Genomic DNA, 21,477 nt, shown 5'->3' with positions numbered 1-21,477 from the left:
TGATTAAATGTCTTTTTTAAATGTCAGCTTTTATAGCTTTTAGTGGCCAAATAAGGAACTTTTTGACTTGACTTTATTGCTGAAGCAGTCGGTACGCAGTAGCCATCACTCAGGTCACGGGTGAACTGTTTGCTTCAAGGAGGTGGTGGAGGCGTTGGAGTGGGGGCCTATGGGTTGTGTGGGGTGGGACGGTTGCAGGGAGTGGCTTTTGGGGAGGAGGAGCTCAACACAAGATGAGAGTTACAAATAATGGTTGTTCTTTGGATATGTTTAATATATTTAGGGAACACAGAGCTTAATTAGAGTTTCAGTCAATCAGTATCGGTTTATATCATGAATTCTGTAAAAAGCAGCAAATGGGGTGTGATTTGTCAGATATTTTGTCATGGGAAAGATCATTATAGCTATTCTGAATATTAATGGGGTGAATGATAAATGCAAGACATATTGTGTCTGCAGGAAACACATATAGAAGGGGTAAAGAGACATCTGATTGACTTCATGGGCTACCAGATGATTGGCTTCACCACTCAAGGGACAAGGACGTGACGGGTAGCCATATTGGCACTCAATAATCTTTTCAGTCTTAGACAAACCTGCACAGATAGTCTGGTTAGATGGGTGATTACACAATGCTGTTATTCAGGTTGCACGTTGAGTTAGAATTGATTATCAGTATTGGCAGGTGGTTGTTTTTTGTTGTTAAAGGGGCTCAGCCTTACTGATTAGAGCCACACCCATTGTTGTTCTAATGCTTATTGGCGAGTGCATACCCGCGAGGTTGTCCCCGTGAAACGTTGGGTAGCGGATCCTTGCAGATCCGTTTGATGTTTTGTCACATGTTGGATGTGTTTGTAGTAAGTAGGTTTTACTGTCTTTTCATTACTTTATTTGATTTCTATTTCTACTTTTCTATTACTGACAATAACTGAAAATGATACTTTTGCGTATAGCGAGGAACATATTAAAAAGCTCATGAGCACTCCACTGTTGTTTGCCTTAGCCTCTCTAAGTGAGACAGCAAAAACCCAAAACGAATCTGACAAATTACTACGATTGAAGAAAAAACAAATCAGGACAGACTTACACGGTCATTTCCTGTTAGAACACCTGAAGGCAGGTACAATTCCTGGAGGACTCCAAATACGCAATATCCCATAATTTTCACCGATGATCCACTTTATAAAAAGGGATACAGTTGTATAGAAACTAAATGCAGTAGGGACCTTATGGTCCTTACTGTTGAAACAGCCCTTAGGATCTCGCAACAACAATTAGATGAAATAGCTCTATTGGAAACAGAAATTAAGAACAACCAATCTATAACAGACTCAAAAACGTTGTTAGAGAAAGTGGAAAAAGAAATCTTCGAGTTCAAAGATTACACCATTAACCAAAAAGGAAATACGTTTCAAAAGGATAAAATTAATTTCGCCTTGGACACTGTTTATCCATATTTGCAGGCAGACTTTTATACAAGAGCGGAATCACGCAGATATTTACCAGAATATCAAGGTAGATCTAAGAACCAGTTCATCTCATTCTCTGACACCTCATCTTTGTCAGGAGGAGAAACAGATAGCAGTGAAGGACGTTCTAACCCAAATAGAAGATGGAATGCTCAACAACAGCCGGGACAGTCTTTTTTAGGGAGATTCCAGCAAAAACCAAGAGGACAGACCAGATTCAACAACCAGCCCTGGGAAATGACCACCCGGAGGCAACACTACAAAAATTAACTCCATCTTCAATTTTTTATTTATCTGGACGTGTGCTTACAAAGGCAGAGGAAAGCATTCTTGAAAAAGGTCTCACTTTTGTCCCTACAAGAAATACTGACTTTATAAAAATGAAAACCGAAACAATTGAATTCTGCCGAAAAATCCGTCTAAAAATGTTCTTTTCTGGGAATGAATTGGCTATCTCGAATGAAGTGACAGGGCTTCGGAAAAAATCTGCGTTCTGTCCCCCTGCGAATAAGATACCAAAGGAAGTGGTCATTTTTGAAAAAACTATCCTTTCTGCAATCTCGAATATGAAAAAAAGGACTAAATATGTGAAACATAACATCACAAAGGCACAACGAGCTGCTATAGTCTCACTTAAAAATGACCCATCAGTCATCATAAAACAGGCAGACAAAGGGGGCTCAATTGTGGTTTGGGGGACCCCAGATTACACATCAGAAGCGCTCAAACAACTCAATGATCCAGTCTGCTATAAACGAATTCCTAAAGATCCCACAGTTGAACTCCAAGGAAATCTGTTCTCTATTTTAAAAGCTGGCTTTGGCCAAGGATTCTTAGGTCCGAAAGAATACAACTTTTTGCAAAACAAACACCCTAGAATTCCAGTTTTTTATGTTTTATGTTTTATCTAAAGTCCATAAGAACGAGACTTGTCCTCCAGGAAGACCGATAGTCTCTGGTTGCAATTCTTTGATTGAGCCAATTTCAAAGTATGTTGATCACTTTTTGAAGGCATTTATGTTTGAAGTTCCATCATATCTTCAAGATGCCACTGACTGCATTAACAAACTTTGTTATCTTCGAAACTAATAAAGATATAATGGTGACACTTGATGTCACTACATTATATACTCAAATTCCACAGCATGAAGCACTGGCTGTCCTGTCATATTTTTGGGAAAAAAGAACAAAACCTGTAAGAGTTCCTACGGAGTTTATCCTTGAACTGGTTGCGTTTGCACTTAAGAAAAACTACTTTACTTTTGGAAGTGAGTTCTTTTATCAGATAAAAGGAGTAGCGATGGGATGTCCCTTTGGTCCAGAACTACCTGTATTGTTCATGTCAATGTATGGAGATAAGTTTGTATATAACAACAATCCTTTCAAGCAATTTATAATGACTTGGATGCGCTTTATCGATGACATTCGTCATTTATGGGATTCTATGTCCGTGTCCGATGTTGTATATAGGAAAAACAAACCAAGAGGTTCACCAAAGAATAACACAACACAAATCTCGAATTAGAAAGAATGTTGAGACTGATCCACTGGTCAACCATTGGAATAAAAAAATCACACACAGGAAGAGATTTACACTGGACAATTATTTCAAAAGTTGAACGAGATCCTAGAGGAGGTAACATTGATTTGAAATTATCCCAGCGTGTAGCAATGCTTATTGTAAAATTTGATACTGCAGTTTCAGGACTGAACGAATTATATGAAATATACAAATTGTAGTGTGTCTTTTGATGAAGTCCGTGGCAGCTAACGATTATTAGTGCACTCCAATTGTGAAACTATCTCAGGATTTGACTACAATTCCCAGAAGTTCTAATGAGGACCCCCATAATACATTGCGAGCGCTTTGAACGTAAGCGCTAATGGAGGCCACACAAACGAGCGTTCAGTTGTGTTTGAAGGCGCGTCCCTGAGAGTGATGCCAGAACCGCCCTGGAGCTGGTAGGTAGCGTGCGATGTGGTCGTACTTTTTTGACATCTACCAGTAAGTCTTAAAGCTGATTATTAATTGGGCTGTCGTGTCTCTTACAGAGATATTTTTAACGAAAAGAAAAGTCGATGAGAGGGCGCCCTGCCTCAACTATTGGTTCAATCAAAGCAAACCGCAGGTACGCGCGTTTTTCAGGCAACACGCTCATTTTTACAAACTGCTGCTAAGCTGTAGTCTATAGTTGCCTGTATTTTTTGTTACAGCTCCGGGCATGCCCGATGAAACGGCCCATAGTATAACAACAAAATAAACAAACAAAGGCCTGATCTTTTTTTACATCACTGAAACGTCATGTCAATGACAAAGTAAGTGTTTTTGTGTTAGACACTACATACGTAACGTGTTGACTTATACCGAGTGAAGTGCTGAGAGATTCCTCTCTTTCATTTCTTGTTTTTCTACTGTAGCGTCTCTGCATTAAAGAATTCTAGAACTTCACGCACTGGTGAATTTTGAATCTGTAAGATCTTTCCGTTTGAGGCGGTTGAACAAGGTAGTTGCGCTTGTGAGTTAGGCAGTCATTTTGAAAGTAAAACATTTTCTTTCTCTTTCCTTTTGTCCTACAGTGCCTTGGTCCTGAAGAGAACCCCTGAGACTAGCGGGTTCGAAACGCGTAGACCTTTTGCTTTATGTACCAAACAATTGTTTCTTAAAAAATGTTGCCTGTGTTGTGCATTTCCAAACAACACTTGCTTTGAACATAATTATTGTGATTAGATGTTATGCACAACCAAGTCTAGCTGTAAATTACCCCTTTGTTTGGTCTAAGTTCCTTGGTCCATTAATTCGAAAATAGATTTAGATAACCAAGGAGTGGGCATGTGATTGTGTGTAGGATGTTACGTGCTGGTGAATGGGGAATGGTGTATGAATGATCAAGTACGAATGAGAGTGGTGAGACATGCCAAATTGCTGGCGGGTCATTGTGTGATTTTCCTAAATATTTTTTCCAATTTTTCTTTGGTAAATATTTCTGTGGTGTTTTTGTGTATTTTTGTACATAAAGTAATGTTTTGTAAAAAGCTATAAAAGTGAACTAAATGATGTTCTAAAATAAATACTATTGAATAGTGATGGCGTGCATTGATCCATTGTTCTGGCGCTGCGTGGACGTTGAGTTAGAATTGATTATCAGTATTGGCAGGTGGTTGTTTTTTGTTGTTATTCAGGTAAGGCATTCATTTTATGCTCAGTATATGGTTGGGTCACAGACGATCCCAGGGTATTTGGTTGGCTGGACAAAGAATCGGCATCTAGCCTACCCTTATTATCGCAGGTCATAAACCCAGGGCGTTTAAAGCACTGAACTTTATGGCGAGGGATCATGGGCTAACCTTTGTCTGGGGTAAAGCTATGGTAAGAGCCCTAGGGTTCACATATTTTTCTGCAACACAAAGGAAACATTTTTATATGGCCTATTTCAACATTGTATGATTGAAAAACTGCCTTGGGTTATTTCCAACCACAACCCTCTTATAATGGAGTTAACAAGCTAAGGCTTGGGGAGGACACCATTGACATGGACGTTTGAGCGGCACTACTGGCAGATGAAGAATATGTTAGGCACTTAAAAAGCTGGATCCCCCTATTTATGGAAGATAATAAGTTTAGTGCCCCGGTGGGGGTTGTCTGGGATGCCTTTGAGGCTGGAGTCCATGGAAAGACAATCAGATTTAGCCTGAATAAGTAAAAGAAAAGCACATGCTGGTGCGATATGTTTTATTGGTTAAAGCTGAAGTAAAACTGATACAGGCAGCATCCAATGGGGTGGAAGTGGAGAAAACGCAATGTTGCCCTAGATAAAACTGTTAACACCGAGATATCTACAAGAAAGGCTTCTGAGAAATTTTCTGAGTGGAAGCAAAATTGTTAGGAGTACAGTGAGTGAGTAGAACATCACCTCGATATTCTAACGAGGCAAAGATCACCACAGGGGGGGATAAGAGAACTCAGGGCTCAAATGGTGGATTCATCCGTGATTCTGAGGGTATACGTGAGATCTCCCATGGGTAATATCAAAATATTTACAGCGAGAAAGAAGATTCAGGGGATGGGGATATATTACACAATTATTAGAGAGAACATTTTCTCAGAAATTTAACTCTGAAGATCAAGAATTACCAGACTCCCCCCCTACATGGGAGGATATTCAGATGGCCTTAAAAGGTTTACCTTCAGGGAAAACGGTTATCACAGATAGGATACCCATGGAGCTCTATAGAGTGTTCTCTTCCCCGATGGAGGTATTCATGACAGATCTGTTTGTATACATCTACAAGGGCCTTACCTCACCAGCGTCTTGGTCAACAGCAAACATAGTAGTGTTCCTAAAAAATGACAAGCCTGTTCTCAAGCCTGTATCATATCAACCAATAAAGCTGATTAATATTCTATTCAAAAGAATTAGCCATGCAGTTACTTAATATAATCTGGAAGGTTGTCTCCCCTTGGCAGAATAGCTTTATATGAGGGAGAGGGACCACAGATCATGTCCGATGGGCTAATACTCTTTTAGGTGTTTCAATGATGGCAGGAGACCCTATAGCTTTGATTTTATTAGACTCTGAGAAGGCGTTTGATAAGGTCTCTTGGAGGTATCTGTGGGCCATCTTGAACTTGTTCTGTATTGGCCTTGGTATATTAAAGCTGTTAAAACTCTGTATTGTAAACCCACCACTAGGATAGCATTAATGGGGTTAGTCAGAACAAATTCAGACCCAATAGGTGACAAGGCAAGGATGTACCTGTTCCTCACTGCTGTTTTCCCTTTATATAGACCCCTTAATACTGAAATTGGACAACAACGCTGTAATATCTCCTATGCAGTACCATGATTGGGACAAAAAAGTGCTGGCTTACATTGAAGATGTCACCATAGTGACTGCCGAACCAGCTACTGCATTAGAAGAAGTAAAAAAATAGGCGAGTATATTTGGTAGATTTTCAGTGTATTCTTTAAATCAGGACAAAACCCTAGTGGTGACTAACAAGAATTTACAGCTTAATGATAGCTGGTGGTGAAGAAGGCGGTCTATTGCGTGTCAGCATATCTGCTGAGTTGAACCAAACAGTGGAAAATAGTCCATCACCTGTTATCAGAAAGGCAAAGAAAGACTTTTCAATAATGGACAGTATGCATGTGTCTAAAATAGACAGAAGTAACATTGTGAAAATTATGTTTTTACCCAAAGTACTATATTTTTTCAGTTCCATCCCACTTGGATTTGGAAAACAATGTGTTAAGTTAATTAAATAGTTAGTAATAAGATATATCTGGGCTTACACTAAAATCAAGTGGGTTCTTAAATTTGTGAGACTCCGGAAAGAAAGAGGGCGATGGGTCATTCTGAATTTTAAATTCTATCAACAGGTGGTGGCTGTACAGTATATGACCTCTTTATTTAAGGAAGTAGAAGGAACTCAACTGGAAGAGAAGAAATTCTAGTTTTCGATTTACTTCTTGGAGTCAAGCCTAGAGGATGCCTTTTCAGTCAAATAGAACCCAGTTATTTTTTTTTTTTAAAGAAACGATTCAAGACCATCTATGAAGCCCATAGGATCTGGACAACACTCCAAAAAAACTGGGGCTAGGGCAATTCAATTATTACACTCTGATTCAAGAAAACCAGAATCTCCCAGTGGTCTTCTGGGACTCATATACGTGGGTGGAAGTGTCAAGGTCTTAGACGGCTAAGGGATTTCTATACCGACCTGGGATTATCGTTTGAGGAGTTAATAATAAAGTATGAGCTTAATCAGAAGTATCTGCAAGTTAGGGATATTTTAATCACGCAAGGTGGGGACCCTCAGGGATTTTCTAGAGTAGAGCTAATGGATCTATTAGTAGGGGGGCAACACTTTACGATTAGTCAGATATATGGGGTATTAAACTCCCTCTTCCAGGATGATCTAGAAAAGCAATCCTTGAAATGTCAAGCTATACTTGGAGCCAAAGACATTCTTTTCTGGAATCCCAAGAGCTAGGAGATAAGATTGTCAGCTAATTTAGCAGCCCAACACTATGAAACCATTTATGATCTATATTATGCAGCTGGTAAGATTGCTTAATGGGGTGGTGACATAGTTACTAGATGTACAAGATGTCAGTGTTGGGGGCAGATCTGGCTCATATGTTTGGTATGTGCCCTTCTCTTGAACCTCTTAGAGCAAAAATTAGTAAATTCCTTGATACAAATCTAAAACTTCAAGTATCACTCACCCCCCAGCTTATATTACTGGTTCTACATAACAAAGAGAATCCTAGCTTGGGTCAGCTCTTTGTGTTTGTCACTATGGCCATATTTTGATTAGGTATTGCGTCTGTCTGGCGCAATGAAACTCCACCATCTTTTCACCAGTAGCTAGCACATTATTGGCAATTTATAACCTTGAGCTCTCGTTACACTTTCATAAGAGTAGGAAGGCCAGGAAGTAAGGAAATCAAATCTGGGCCCCCTTTCTAGAATGAATGGGGGATCAATAAGACCGAAATAATTCTGTTGCAGATAGATATATTGAAGGTTCATCTTGTTTTTGTTAAATTTGTTTAATTTGTACATGGCTAATCTGCAACGTAGGATGGTTTGCGGGGGGTGACTCCCCGCTTGTATCTTGTATATAGCATAAATATTGACACTGGACAGGATTTTGTCTAGTTTTACTGAATCAAAGCTAAAAGTAATCCAGCTCAAATGTAAGAGATTATAATATCTATATGCTGCTCTATAAAAAGTTAAATCCGATTCATAGGATTGTTGTTATTTCGAGTAGCAACTGACATATCGATAGAGTGGGGGTTGCAGGGCAGAAGGGGTGGACGGTCAGACGGATGATGAAACAAATAAAAAAAAACACTTACCTGATGCATCATGCTCCTCTTCACTGCAGGCACTGACTCCCAGAGTCCACCGCAGCCAATATTAACGCTGCTTTCATCAGATGAAAGCAGCTTCAGCATTGGCCTGAGCACTGATGAAGTGTGCTTCCAGTTTGACTGGGAGCCTGTGCCTGCTTTCTCTAACCCAGCAACGCAGCTCGGGTTGGAAAGAGCTTCAGTGGGCATGACGGTTCACCCAGACCATCATTTGCACTAAAAAAGCAGTGCAATCACTCATCCACCGGCCTCTCATTACCCTGGCCTCACCCCCAAGCCTCGGCTCCAAGAGCAAAAATAAAACGATAATAAAGTAGGGGTCATTATTGTTTTGTTTTTAATTTTTTGAGCTGCTGGCAGTTGGGGGCGATGCTCCTCCAACAAGCAGAGGCACAGACATACGTAATTTCTGTATGGAATGTGTAATAAGGTTAGGGGGTTTTTATTCTCTTAATTGGAAAAATGCTTTCCTCTTGTGGTGATGGTGGAAAAAACACAATATCTGTGCAATAAATCATAAAAAGTCCCTATATTTTGCCTCTTTCTGCTCATTCTGCCTTTATTTTGCCTCTTTCTGCTTGCTCCTGAGATTTACTTTACCTTCTGCTGCTCATTTCTGAACTCTATTGTGCCTCTTTCCGCTCATTCTGCCCATTATTTTGCCTCTTCCTGCCCTCTCCTGACCTTTATTTTGCCTCTTTCTGCTTGTTTCTGACCTATATTTTCCCTCTTTCTGATCGTTTCTGACCTTTATTCTGCCTCTTTCTGCTCCCTTCTGACCTATGTTCTGCCTCTTTCTGCTCGTTTCTCACCCTTATGTTGCCTCTTTCTGCTCATTGCTGACCTCTATTCTGCCTCCTTCTGCTCGTTTCTCACCTTTATTTTGCCTCTTTCTGCTCATTTTTCACCCTTATCTTGCTTTTTTCTGCTCATTGCTGACCTTTATTCGGCCTCTTTGTGCCCATTTGTCACCTTTATTCTACTTCTTTCTGCTCGTTTCTCACCTTTATTTTGCCTCTTTCTGCTTGCTTCTGACCTTAATTCTACCTCTTTCTGCTCCATTCTGACCTTCCCCCGAGACCGCAGAGGGAGCTTCCGGGCCCCCACTGTCCCAGCCGGCTCCCTGCCTTCTGCAGGAGCCGGCATTGCTGCTGCACGCAGGGGGCTGCTGGAAATACAGATCCCTGCATGCTAGAGCAATGCTTTCATCTGTTTCCTGGCCTGCATGTCTGTCAGTGGTGTAACGAAAGTTCAAGGGGCCCCCCTGCAATATACACGGAGGCCCCCCCTTCAGATTTATTCCGGAGCGCACAGGCAGAAGTACTGTGCCGAGGGTGCCCCCTGCAGCTCGGGGGCCCCCGCATCCACGGAGGCCTGTGTTACGCCCCTGATGTCTGTGTGCGGTGAACGAGATGAAACCTCAGCTTCCAGCAGGCTGGAGCACTTTGACAGCTCCCGCTTGAAAGAAATTAGCAAAGGTAGCTGTCAGCTCCTACCAAACAAAAGCAAATGCGATGGCACCCCGTGTATAGCAGTAGCCGGCCCTGGGGTGGGGGTAGCGGTCCCCAGAGCCATTGTTGGCTCTAGGAGGGCCTCCTTCACTTTTCACAGGCAAGTCCCAGGGAGGTGGTGGTCACTGGGGCTGTATCCAGTCTGGGAGGGGGGCCGTGTGGACCCCTACCACATGTATTTTACTGGCAACCCCGGGGAGGTGTTGGTCTCTGGGGCACAAGAGTCCACATGACCCTCTGCTGATTATTCAAATTAAGCCCTGGGGAGGCAATGGTCCACGGGGCTCTAAAGTACTCTTGGAGGGGGGGTTCACTCGGTGCCCCTCCAATATTTTAAATTAGCCCCAGGGAAGTAGTTGTCCTCAGGGCTCAAGAGAGCCAATGGAGGGGTCCTGAACACCCCCCTCTAATATGTAAAAAAGCAATATGTAGGTGGTGGTCCCTGGGCTCTAAGGGCCAGATGTATCAAGATAGTTATTTGGATTCCCTAATTGCGAATCACAAGGATTCACAATTAGGGAATCGCAAAATGCCATGTATGTAGGTGTATAGTACACCTTTTGCGATTCCTAGGGGGTCGCAAATGACCTACCTCATGAATATTAATGAGGAAGGTCGCAATTTGCAACCCCCTAGGAATCGCTAAATTCAAGGGGATGGTGGCCTGCTGAGATCAGAAGACCACCACGTCCGTGATTGTTTTTAAATAAAGCAATCTTTTTTTTTGTTGTGAAGCAGCCCGTTTTCTGTAAAGGAAAACGAGATGCTTTACAAAACGAAAAATGAAAAGTTTTCTTATCATTTTTAAAGAGCAGGCAGTGGTCCATGGGACCACTGCCTACTCTTCAAAATGGTTTTACAAATATTCACAAAGGGGAAGGGGTCCCTTGGGAAACCTCTTCCAATCTGCAAATCGGTTACCACCTACTTGAAGTAGGTGGTAACATGCGAATGTTTTGCAACCACAAATGCGGTCACAAAACATTCATACATACCGATGCGATTCAGTATTAGTAGGGGATGCCTGAACACGCCCCTTCCTAATACCGAATCGGAAACCTATTTTGCGATTCGGTAACAAGTTACCGAATCGCAAAACTAGGTTTGCTGCATCGGAAAAGCAAATCTTCCCGTTTGCGAATGCAAAAATGCTTGATACATCTGCCCCTAAGAGCCTTAGGAGGGGGGCCTAGAGCACCCCTCTCTTTTTTTTATAAATTTCCTTGGCACCAGGAATTCTTTTTTTTTTTTAAGTACTTCTTGGCCCTCTCAGGACCCAAGGACCACAGTTAAGGGGTCAGGGTAATCCTACTCTGCCCCCTTTTCTGCTTTTTAGATGTTTTTTGTGGGACTAGGCTGAAGCCGAGTCCCACAGTGGTTGCCAAAACTTCCTGGTCGAAGTGTTGGCAGCCAATCGGATTTCAGCACCGGACTGCTGGATCCTTAGATGATCTGTGTCCCTATATGTACAGTTTTTTTAATATCTCAAAATTGCTGAATGAATTTACACCAAAGAACAAAAAGGGTTCTTTATGGACCAAGAGCTACCTTTCTGCCAAATTTGGTGTAACTCCGTCCAGCGGTTTGAGCTCCAGTCGTGTCTAAAAATACTGTGGAAATTTACATGGGAAACTCACTTTTCTCAGCCCAAACTTGATGGATTACCCCCAAACTTTCCATGCACAGCAAGAATTACCTGCACACTTTTTTCCTGAACATTCATCAATCCGCGCCAAAGATATAGGCAAGTCAAAAAAATGCTTTTCCTATGGAAACATGGTCCTAACTATACCTACCTACTGGCAAACGCCAGTAGGTAATATATGTATGTACATATATCATCAAGGTACATAAATGTGGAGTTGGTTATAGAAAATATCTACTTAGTTACCTTTTGATATTTTGTCCTCAATATTCATATACCTTAATATTCCATCTTTGATAATTAAGGGGCCCATGCTTTTATGTACAAGTTGTTCATTAAACATTAGCGCTGCTATTGGGTTCAGTATTTTCGATTCTTTCAGTAAGCCCCCATTTTTTAGAAGACCCTTGGGCTTCAACTTCTAATTCCACCCTGTCATCGATGCCCATTCCTGTACTGGTTGTTTCAGATGGGTGGGGGAACTTTTTGCCAATTTGTAAAGAATAGGCCATGTTACAACGTATGCAATATATCGCATTCCATTACAGCGCGGTCATTACATCAACCGCGTTGTTACATCACATACAATTACAACACAAGTTGTTACATTGAATTGCTGTAGGGGGCGCGCTGGATTTTGGAATAGTATAATTTACGATTCCAACTCCAGTCTGTGCAACAGTAGGGAAGGTGGTGGTTTTTAAATACAACACCTTCTGCCCCTACAGCAAGTCGTTGTCTCGACTTGCGTTGTAACAATTTTGCGATGTAATAATAATAATAATACAGACACTTATAAAGCGCAACAGCTACCTTAAACAGAGGTGTCCCGGCGCTAAGCAAACAGTAGTACAGTACTGGACAGGTCAGATCAGGCCCTCGGGCCCTCAGTCTGCCCTAAAGAGCCAGGTTTTTACCATTTTCCTGAAGAGGGTCTCAGTTTCTATGGTGCGGAAATTATTCAGCAGGGAGTTCCACAGTTTTGCTGCACTGAGCGTAAAAGATCTGCCCCCCATTTGCACCTTTTTAAAACGTGGGATGCACAGTAAATTTTGCGAATTGGACCTCAAAGGTCTGGACTGTTATTATTCACGTCATCTGTGTTTTAGGTATCTAGGGCAGTTGCCATGCATGGCACGGAACGCCAGCGTCAAGGCCTTAAATGTAATTCTTTGTGTGACTGGGAGCCAATGAAGCACTTTTAGATGCGGAGAGACGTGCTCGCGAAAGGGCACTCGCCTGATTAGTCTTGCAGCCGCATTTTGCACCATCTGCAGGCGCTTAATCGAGTAATCAGGCTGACCCAGGTAAAGGCCATTTGCATAGTCCAGCCTGGATGTCACTAAGGCATGTACTATGCTTTTCTGGCACTCCTCTGGCAGAAGATGCAGACATTTCTTCAGATTTCTCAGTTGACAGAAGCAGGTCGCTGTCACCTGACGTATCTGAGCCGAAAAAGAAAGGTCAGCCTCCCGCTTCACACCCAGATTTTTTATACAATCTGCCGGTGAAGGTGGGGGACCCATTTCAACAGGCCACGCAGTTGTTGTAATGACCGCGTTGTAATGGCATGCAATGTGTCGCATGCGTTGTAAACTATACAGGATCCATATTTCCCAATCATGCATGTATTAACATCCTCTGTCAGCGCATTCACTGCCTACTTGCAGCCTATGCAATAGTACACATCTAATGTCTCTCTCCAGGTTGCAAAAATGATGTTGTAAACCTCCAAAATGTATTTGCTCTTTGAAAAGTCCCCTCCTGCCTTCCACAGGAATAATTAATATTTTTTTCCTCCATTTGTAGGGCAGTGATGATGATGCGGGAGATGTCGATAAGAATAAATGCTGCACACTTTGCAACATGTCTTTCACCTCGGCAGTGGTAGCTGAATCTCACTACCAGGGAAAGATTCACGCCAAAAGGATAAAACTGTTGCTAGGCGAACAGCAACCAATTAAGCCGACAGGTATGTATGTCTACTATGAAGGTGGAGGGGGCCTTGCTCGGTCAGTGCCCTGGGCAAGAAGCCATTGGGGCGCCCTCCCTGCTGCTGGTAAATACACTGATGCATCAGGGGTCTACTTTAGTGTTCACAGGCCAGTCTCCTGATCATTACATCAAAAAGTGAACACAAACGTCTTTGCACTTCTCCAACTCACCTGATTCACCCACAGCCTACCTCTAGACGCTAGTGCCAGGTTGTGTAGGGGGGTGGTGGAAGTGTGTGACAGCAAAGAATGACAGGGTTAGGAGGGCAGGAAAGTGGGAAGATGACGTGTTAAAAATAGTCCCTATGGCATGCTAGAAATTATTGGAAGCACTTGAACCACAGGAGCTAAGTGAAAGGGCCGCTGCTGTTTGCATCTTCTTAATGCAGACAGCTCTGTGTGCCCCCGAGACTAAGCCCAGCTCGCCAATGTCAAATGTTGGTTGCACTTTCATGGGAAAGGAAATCGCTGTTTACCAGACTAAACATGGTACTAAAGTTATAAATATGTTTATGCTGCTATCAATGAGTACATTAAACAGGTGCTTCTATAGCAGCGTTATGAGGCAATTTTCTGAAGTAGTTGGCATGACAACAATGAATAAAAGTAGCCACGCATTGCACTTATTAAGTATGAAAAAATGCTTGTTTGAGAATACCAACAGTGTGTCCTTATTTCAATTTTCTTGCATTGCTTACTTTGGAATAACAGCGTTAGTATACTGAAAAGTGTGTCTAAGTTTGCAAGTAATGTGCGAACCGTTACAAATGGCGCCACACAAATTCGAGGCTATTGACATAGATCATTTACACACTGTACTTCAACGCATGGTAGTGAAACATTCCTGCGTGATTTACTACCTCTGTGATTCCCTAACATGGGGGCCTATTATCAAGAAAAGGCGTTAAAATTATCGCCGCTTTAGAGGCAGAAAACTCCCGCTAAAGCGGCGATAATGGGCTTGATAATATGCCACAGAGAATTCCCATAGAAGCCCATGTTCTGGTGTGAACCTGGGCTTCTGGCATATTATCAAGCCCATTATCGCCGCTTTAGCGGGAGTTTTCTGCCGCTAAAGCGGCGATAATTTTAACGTCGTGCTTGATAATATGCCCCGTAATCTCCCCAGCTGGACGAGTGATTGGTTACCCAATCTTCCAGTGCAGGGATAGGGGCAGAGGTGGTGACAGTGTAATTTATTAGTATTGAGTTTTGGATTAGAGCGTATGTATAGCATGGAATTTTTTTTATATATTTATATCAATTGGCTGACTATGAACGTCAAGTATAGCCCTGTCGAGCCCTTTGGAGAAACGGGCAAGATAGCCCCTTATCATTTATTATGTATTCTAAACCCTCACTTGATTTCCACCAGTGTTTCTTCCTATTAGTTGGAGAACAAATATGGAGCGCCATTTTGTCCTTTAGTCTTAGCATTGGTATAATCAGCCCATGCACAAGGTATAGGCCCAGCACACAGTTTTGAATGAAAAACCTTATTGTTGATAAATTAAAATCTTACAATATCATTAGAAACATATTATACAGTAAAATAAAATAAAATGACTTGGTCACAATTAAATAAAATCCTTTCAAATTACAGTTTAAAAGTAGTTTAAAATTCCTAAAATACCAGCAGCACACCAGGTTTCTGTGGTTAGCAAAATTATACACTGGTCCCCTTTTGTTGTATCAGCTAAATTGCGCCTCCTATACATATCTTAAACTGCGAAGCAAAGTGCAAGTTTAGCATATCATTTGTACGTATATTATCACATCGTTTTATTAGTCCAGCGAATACATGACTCTCTGCTAAAAATGTTTGTGTCTATACATTTATACTATGTATTAAATTAAATTACATTACTTGTAGTATAGTCAAACCAAAATGGCGTTATAGGACTCCAGTTTTCTAGCCACAAATGCTGAGAACTTCATCAAAAATGCAATTTAAAGCTGTATCAGATGCTTTATTACATGCTTCATAACATGCTATCACCGCTTGCCTGCATGTACATATTCGTTGTTTATGAAAGGGAATATTTAACAGTGCCCTTCTTCCTTTCAAAAGTACAGGGCAAAGACAGATTGAGTTAGTAATATTTCCCCTCCAATTTTCCATAGATTATGAGTTTGGCAGTAACCCCCTGTGGTGCGGCAGCTACCTCTGCACCAGTGATCCGACTGCTCTATTAATAATTTTGCTCTCGAACCACCGCAGACCCGCAGCAACCACCGGGTAACTGCCATTCCACGGCTGCATTGCAGCAGTGTGAGATAGTAATATGTTGCAACACCGCCAATCATATTACAAATTTCCTCACTGCCAGCCTTTTCATGGCAGTGAGCCCGCCAAGAAGAGACTGGTGGTGGGGGAACTTAGGGGACCCTACAGCGCCCACTGGTGCCTCAGACCTTGGGGATGCATGCAGGGGGCACATGGTGTGCCCCCCGTCTGCATGCATGCCCAATTCCTGCACAGCATGGACTTAACTCGTAATCTGGTGGGTGGTAAGCTTTGGTGGTGGAGGAGCGGAGCGGGGCAGGGGCGTGACTGCTCCGCTCCCACTTCTCCAAAGTCATAATCAGGCCTGCAGCATGTGGTTTTTGTTACCCGCAGCCAAGGCATCCCATGAGCCAGGCCTGGGAGAAGGCCAAATTGTGCTCTAATAAGAAAGTTTTTAGCTTCTTTGACCTTCCAGTTTCTAGCTGCAATTTAAGAATTTTCAGTATCATCCAGGCATCTGATCTTTGCGCAAGGGACTACTTTCTTTCAACATCGAGATTCTTTTTATTAACCCAGTGATGACTTTAAAAAAAAAACTCTATGGGAAGTGACATTTCCCATAAAGAACGAGCTGATAATTCATCTATTGCCGCAGCTGGATACTTCCAGGCTGGAGAGTTTCTATTTGTTTGAACTTCTTGCCAAATAATTCAGCACATTTGGTTTGAGATGCTTGATTTTATATTCTTCCAAACTTTTAAATAATTTCTTTTCCTTCGAAAGACTGATTTATTAATCTAAATTATAGCCTGATCTGGGCCAGCGAGGCTGTTAGAAATGGGGGTCTGTAGTTGGCAATGGTTTGCACATTTGTCCAAGAAGGTACCCTTCCTTCTAGTCAGCATAAGGGAGTTACACTCCTAAAATAACCCCTGCTCACCCCCTTGGTAGCTTGGCATGAGCAGTCAGGCTTATTTTAGAGGCAGTGGGTAATGCATTTGCACATAACCTATAGTAATACAGTGAAAGCACTACAAAAGGAAACCACACCAGTTTAGAAAAATATCCAATATCTTTATATACTCAAAACAAGACCAAAAACGATAAAGAATCTAAAATACAGTACTTGAAAAATAGATCCTTTCCAGGATATCTTCTAAATTGTAGAAATACCTCAAAAACACAGTTCATACCAGTCGGTAGCTCCGTCTGGGGCTACCACAATGATGAAAATAACAGAGTCTAACAGTGTCAGCCGACCGCGATGATACGGGCCAGCAAAAGCATGAACAGACTCGGTAACAGTACCTTTCTCGTTGCGGCTTAAACTGAGGTGCGTGGCAACTGTCACGGTTGCGTTGCAAAATGGGGGCGGTGTCCTCTCAATGCTGTATGGGCAGCGGTTCGGTGACGATCGTCCAGAAGGCATCGGTGAGACCAAGGCTTCCGGTGCAGGGCGAGTCGGTGCACTATGCGGTGCCGGCAGGTTGCGATGCAGGCGACAGAGCCGGTTTGCTGGAGCTGGCGTTGGTTGACCCAGACGGCTGTGTGCGTCATGAAACTTTACGAGCGGTGCCCCCAACCACGATGTGGTCACGGGTGTTGAGTCAGCAGCAGCGACAGTGTCGGTGAGACCAGGATGGCAAAGTGAAGTGAGGTGGTGCGGACTGCGGTGACCTCAGGTCACGGTGCAGGAAGCGGCTCGGAGGTGGCGGCGTCGGTCGTCGTCGTCAGTGAGACCAGGGTTGCGGTGCAAGGTGCGGGCGGTCTGCGGTGCCGTCAGGACACAGAGCCAGCGACAAAGTCAGTTGCAGTTCCCTTCTCTGTGGCGACTGAAACAGCAGTTCCAGAGCGGTACCCAGAGGTTGGTGACGTCTTTGCAATCCCTGATACTTCAGAACAGGAAGCCAGATCGATTTCAGGACTTGGAGACACTCAGCACAAGTAAAGAAAGTTCAGTCCAGTCCTTCACTGACCAAGGCAGAAGCAGCAACTGAAGGCCAACCCAACAAAGCAACAACACAGCAAAGGGGACAGTACTCCTCCTGGCAGCTCTTTCAGCTCTTCTTCTTGGCAGGTGCCTTGATTTCAATGAGTTCTAAAGTTTAGAGATTTGGGCCCCACTTTTTATAGCCCAAAATCATTTGTCGTCTCAGGCAGAGAGTAACTGTGTCCAGCCAGAACCACTTCTTTCCTCCTTGGTGCAGCTTCCTGTCAGGAGGTGGAGACAGCTTAGTCAGGGCAGACCAGGCCCATGCAGGTGAAAGGAAATCTCCTCCCCCTACACCTAATGCAGTCTAGGTCTATTCTCCCCTTCCCTGACCCACCCATCTAGACTCTCTGGAGCCCCTGCTCCATTCCAGCCCCTGTCATCCAAAACCCAGACAGTCAATCCACAAACCTAGCAGAGGCCTACTGGATGGCTGAGCAAGAAAATACCTACTTTCTAAAAGTGGTATTTTAAAACACAGAATGTAAAAATCACCTTCACTAAAAGAAGCATCTTTAGATTCTGAGTTCAGACATACTAAACTTCACTTCCCTACCTTGTTCCAAGGGCCAGTTATGTTTAGAAGATGTTATAAACAAACTCCCCATTCTGTCCTATGTGAAAAGGTAGCCTTGCCATAGTGAAAAACGAAATTGGCAGTAATTCACTATCAGGACATGCAAAACACACCAGGGCATGTCCTACCTTTCACCTACACTGCACCCTGCCCACAGGGGTAACTTGGGCCTACCTTAGGGGTTACAGACGTGTAAGAAAAGGGAAGGTTAGGGCCTGGCAAGTGGGTACAGTTCCAGACTGCACGCAGACTCTGCAATGGCAGGCCAGAGTTACATTTACAGGCTGCTTGTGTGGGTGGCACAATCCAGTGCTGCAGCCCACTAGCAGCATTTGACATACAGGCCCTGGCACACTCAGTGCACTTACTAGTGACTGACAAGTAAATCAAATGTGACAATTATGGAAACATCAATCCATAACACAATTTGCTACAGGAGCACTGGCACTTTAACCCTGATCAGCAGTGAGAAAGTGCGCAGAGACACTAAGCCAGCAAAAACAGAGTCAAAAACCTGGAGGTCAGAAGGCAAAAAGTCAGGGGAAACTCGCCAAAAGATGCCAAGTCTAACACAGGTGAAAAAGGGAACTAGATGTTTTTACAATGGTTGTATTTGAAATTACTGAGTCTCTGCCATGCAGTGCCTCACTTCCTCAAGAGATACTGGACAGTAATTTTGCAGTTGTTACTTTTAACAATGGGAGATGGCTTGGCCTACCCAGTGACATCTATAAAGTGTGAAATGCTAGAAGTAGGCTATTACCTTTCCTCTGCAAGTCCATCTCATGCTGCTAAAAGGAACCCATGTCACTAAAAAGTTAAAATTGGGGCTTATAAGTACCACTCATGCTTTCTTTTTATCCCGTGACTTACTTCCACAACTTTAGTCTTCTTCTTATTTATGACAAAGCCATTAGTTAATGAATAGTTTTCAAACCAACCTTTGTCTGACTTAACAAAATGACATCATTGGCGTATATTAGGTTTGATATATGTTTGACTGCTAACTTGGTGGATGCTCATTTGGTTTGTCCAGTGCTGGCATTAAATCAGACAAAAATAAATAAAATGTATTTAGAGCAACTACCCATCATTGCTTTAGCCCCTGCGATGTTTACATTTTCCTAGATATACAAGAACCATCACCTATTCTGACCCTAACCCAGGTGTCAGAGTACAACAACTGAATTGCCTTAAAGAGACTAGCGAGTATTCCTTGTTTAATCAGCTTTTGCCAAAGAAGGTGCTGCTGTGCACAGTCAAACACTGACTTAAAATCTACAAAACAAAGGTAAATTGGTTGCTAGCTTGACATATATTTATCTATAGTTACTGAGAGTGCTAAAATATTGGTCGCCGTACCTTACCCTTGAACAAACCTGGATTGGTTTCGATCAATAATCGGCTTCGCTACTTCCCATTGTGATAGTTAGGTCAGGAGGATTCCTGCAAAGAGTTTTGCTTCTATGTCTTGCAGCGTAATAAGGCAATAATTTGCTGGTTGCGACCAATCTCCGCTTTTGAAAATGGGTGTTATTATGGAGCCTTTCCATGAATCTGGTATATTAGCAAACTGAAGAGCATTATTAAAGACTTTCATCAGGCATCCTGCCCAAACAGTAGGATTTTCCTTATACAGGGCTTGTGGTATTCGTTCGAGCCAGGTGCCCCATCTTGTCTACTTTTATTAATGCATTTGCATACTTGCTCTCCTGACATGGTAGATATATATTCACCTTGATGTATCCGATTAGTTATAGTTGGTGTTTCTTTGATAGAACACAGGTTAGCACCCAAAACTTGAATAAAATGTTCTGTTAAAAAGCCAACCCAACCAGTCTCTGTTAATTTAGATGTTACAGTCGCCATTGAGGCTCTGTTCAGGCTGATAATCATCATCTAAAAGTCTCTCACGTTTTTCTTTTTACTGTTATACAGGGTGTTTGCTCAAAGTGTTTGTTTTGTTGTTGATTTCTCTTCCCAGATTAACCTCCGAAAGTCTCTGTTAGTAGTCTTCAATTTAGTTTGGAGCTCTTGATTCCCTGGCCACTTCTTTACTTGCCTCAGCATTCAATTACGATTCTTTTTTTGAATGCGTATGAGGCCGATGCTCTAATCATGCTTACGTTTTGTGCTTGGTCTTTAAATTGCTTTGTGGTATTACTTTTTGATGAGTAGGTTCCCATTAGTTTCTCTGTAAAGAGAGCCGATTGCGCAGTTATTGTAAGAGAATCCACTGAAAATCAAGGCTTCATTATTGTAGTTATGGTCCTAATTGAATCTATCGTTCCATCCCACCAATACAGCCACCTATAGTTTGCTGTTATTAAATCCCCAAGAAGGGACTTTACCTTTTGATGTCTTATGCATTGAACCTTCATCTCAATGATTTGTTGCCCATGGTCACTTTCGATTGTTTTTATAATCTGAAAAGAGGATATCATTAGAAATAAGGGTATAGATATTACAGTGTAGTCATTACCTGGTAAGTCCATGCGGGTGGTGAATCTTGTTGATACTGTCCATTTAACACCCTTAGACCAAGGAATTCAAGATCTTTGACTAGACCCATTCCCCTAGAGTCTTTAAACCTGTTACTCTCCTGGGTGACCGACTGCTTGGGATAGCCCATAGGTGATCTTGTTGCATTATGTTATCTTCTCGGGCAAATGACCACAGCAGCTTCAGATTCAAATCTCTTGAAATTATAATTTCCGGGTGGGTAGCATCTTGTAATAGGTGTAGCAAAATACTTATCAATTTATTAGACATTGGATTTTTTTGTACTTCCATCTGAATGTATTTTAAAATTCATTAATAAAAGAAAGTTGTAGTCATTTTGTAGCAGAATCTCAACTTTACTATTATAATGTTATTATCATCTGTGACTACCTGTTCACTTTCCATCTTTTGACCAATTGCTACAAGTGTTGCTAGGACCCCTCTTGGGTATTCATATCTCCTAACTTTAGTAGCCAGAACAAAGTAGCCAGTAAATCCTTCCAACATAAATGGATAAGTTGCCTATGTTTATTCTAGTAGGACAATTTGAAGATTTCTGGGAAAGGTAATCAAATAAGTATTTTGAATTTTGACTTGCACTCCATGTATGTTCCATGAACATAACTTTATGGTTTCATTTGGGTGTGCAGATTAATTTTGCTGAGTGAACTGTATTTT

At 42.2% G+C, this 21,477-nt stretch overlaps 1 protein-coding gene across 1 annotated transcript in view; it reads left to right on the top strand.

Annotated features, from left to right (window-relative positions):
* Window positions 1–21,477, top strand: part of ZMAT4 (zinc finger matrin-type 4) — a 2,296,526-nt gene that overhangs the window by 1,461,735 nt on the left and 813,314 nt on the right. The window contains exon 5 of the mRNA XM_085633137.1: window positions 13,319–13,481. Coding sequence (XP_085489263.1) covers window positions 13,319–13,481 — 163 coding nt within the window. The remainder of the gene's footprint in view (window positions 1–13,318; window positions 13,482–21,477) is intronic.

This window comes from Triturus cristatus, chromosome 11 (assembly GCF_964204655.1).
Source record: "Triturus cristatus chromosome 11, aTriCri1.1, whole genome shotgun sequence".
In the NCBI taxonomy this organism is placed as follows: Eukaryota; Metazoa; Chordata; class Amphibia; order Caudata; family Salamandridae; genus Triturus; species Triturus cristatus.
Note: the sequence above shows the minus strand (reverse complement) of the source record. Positions and strands in the feature narration are given on the sequence as shown.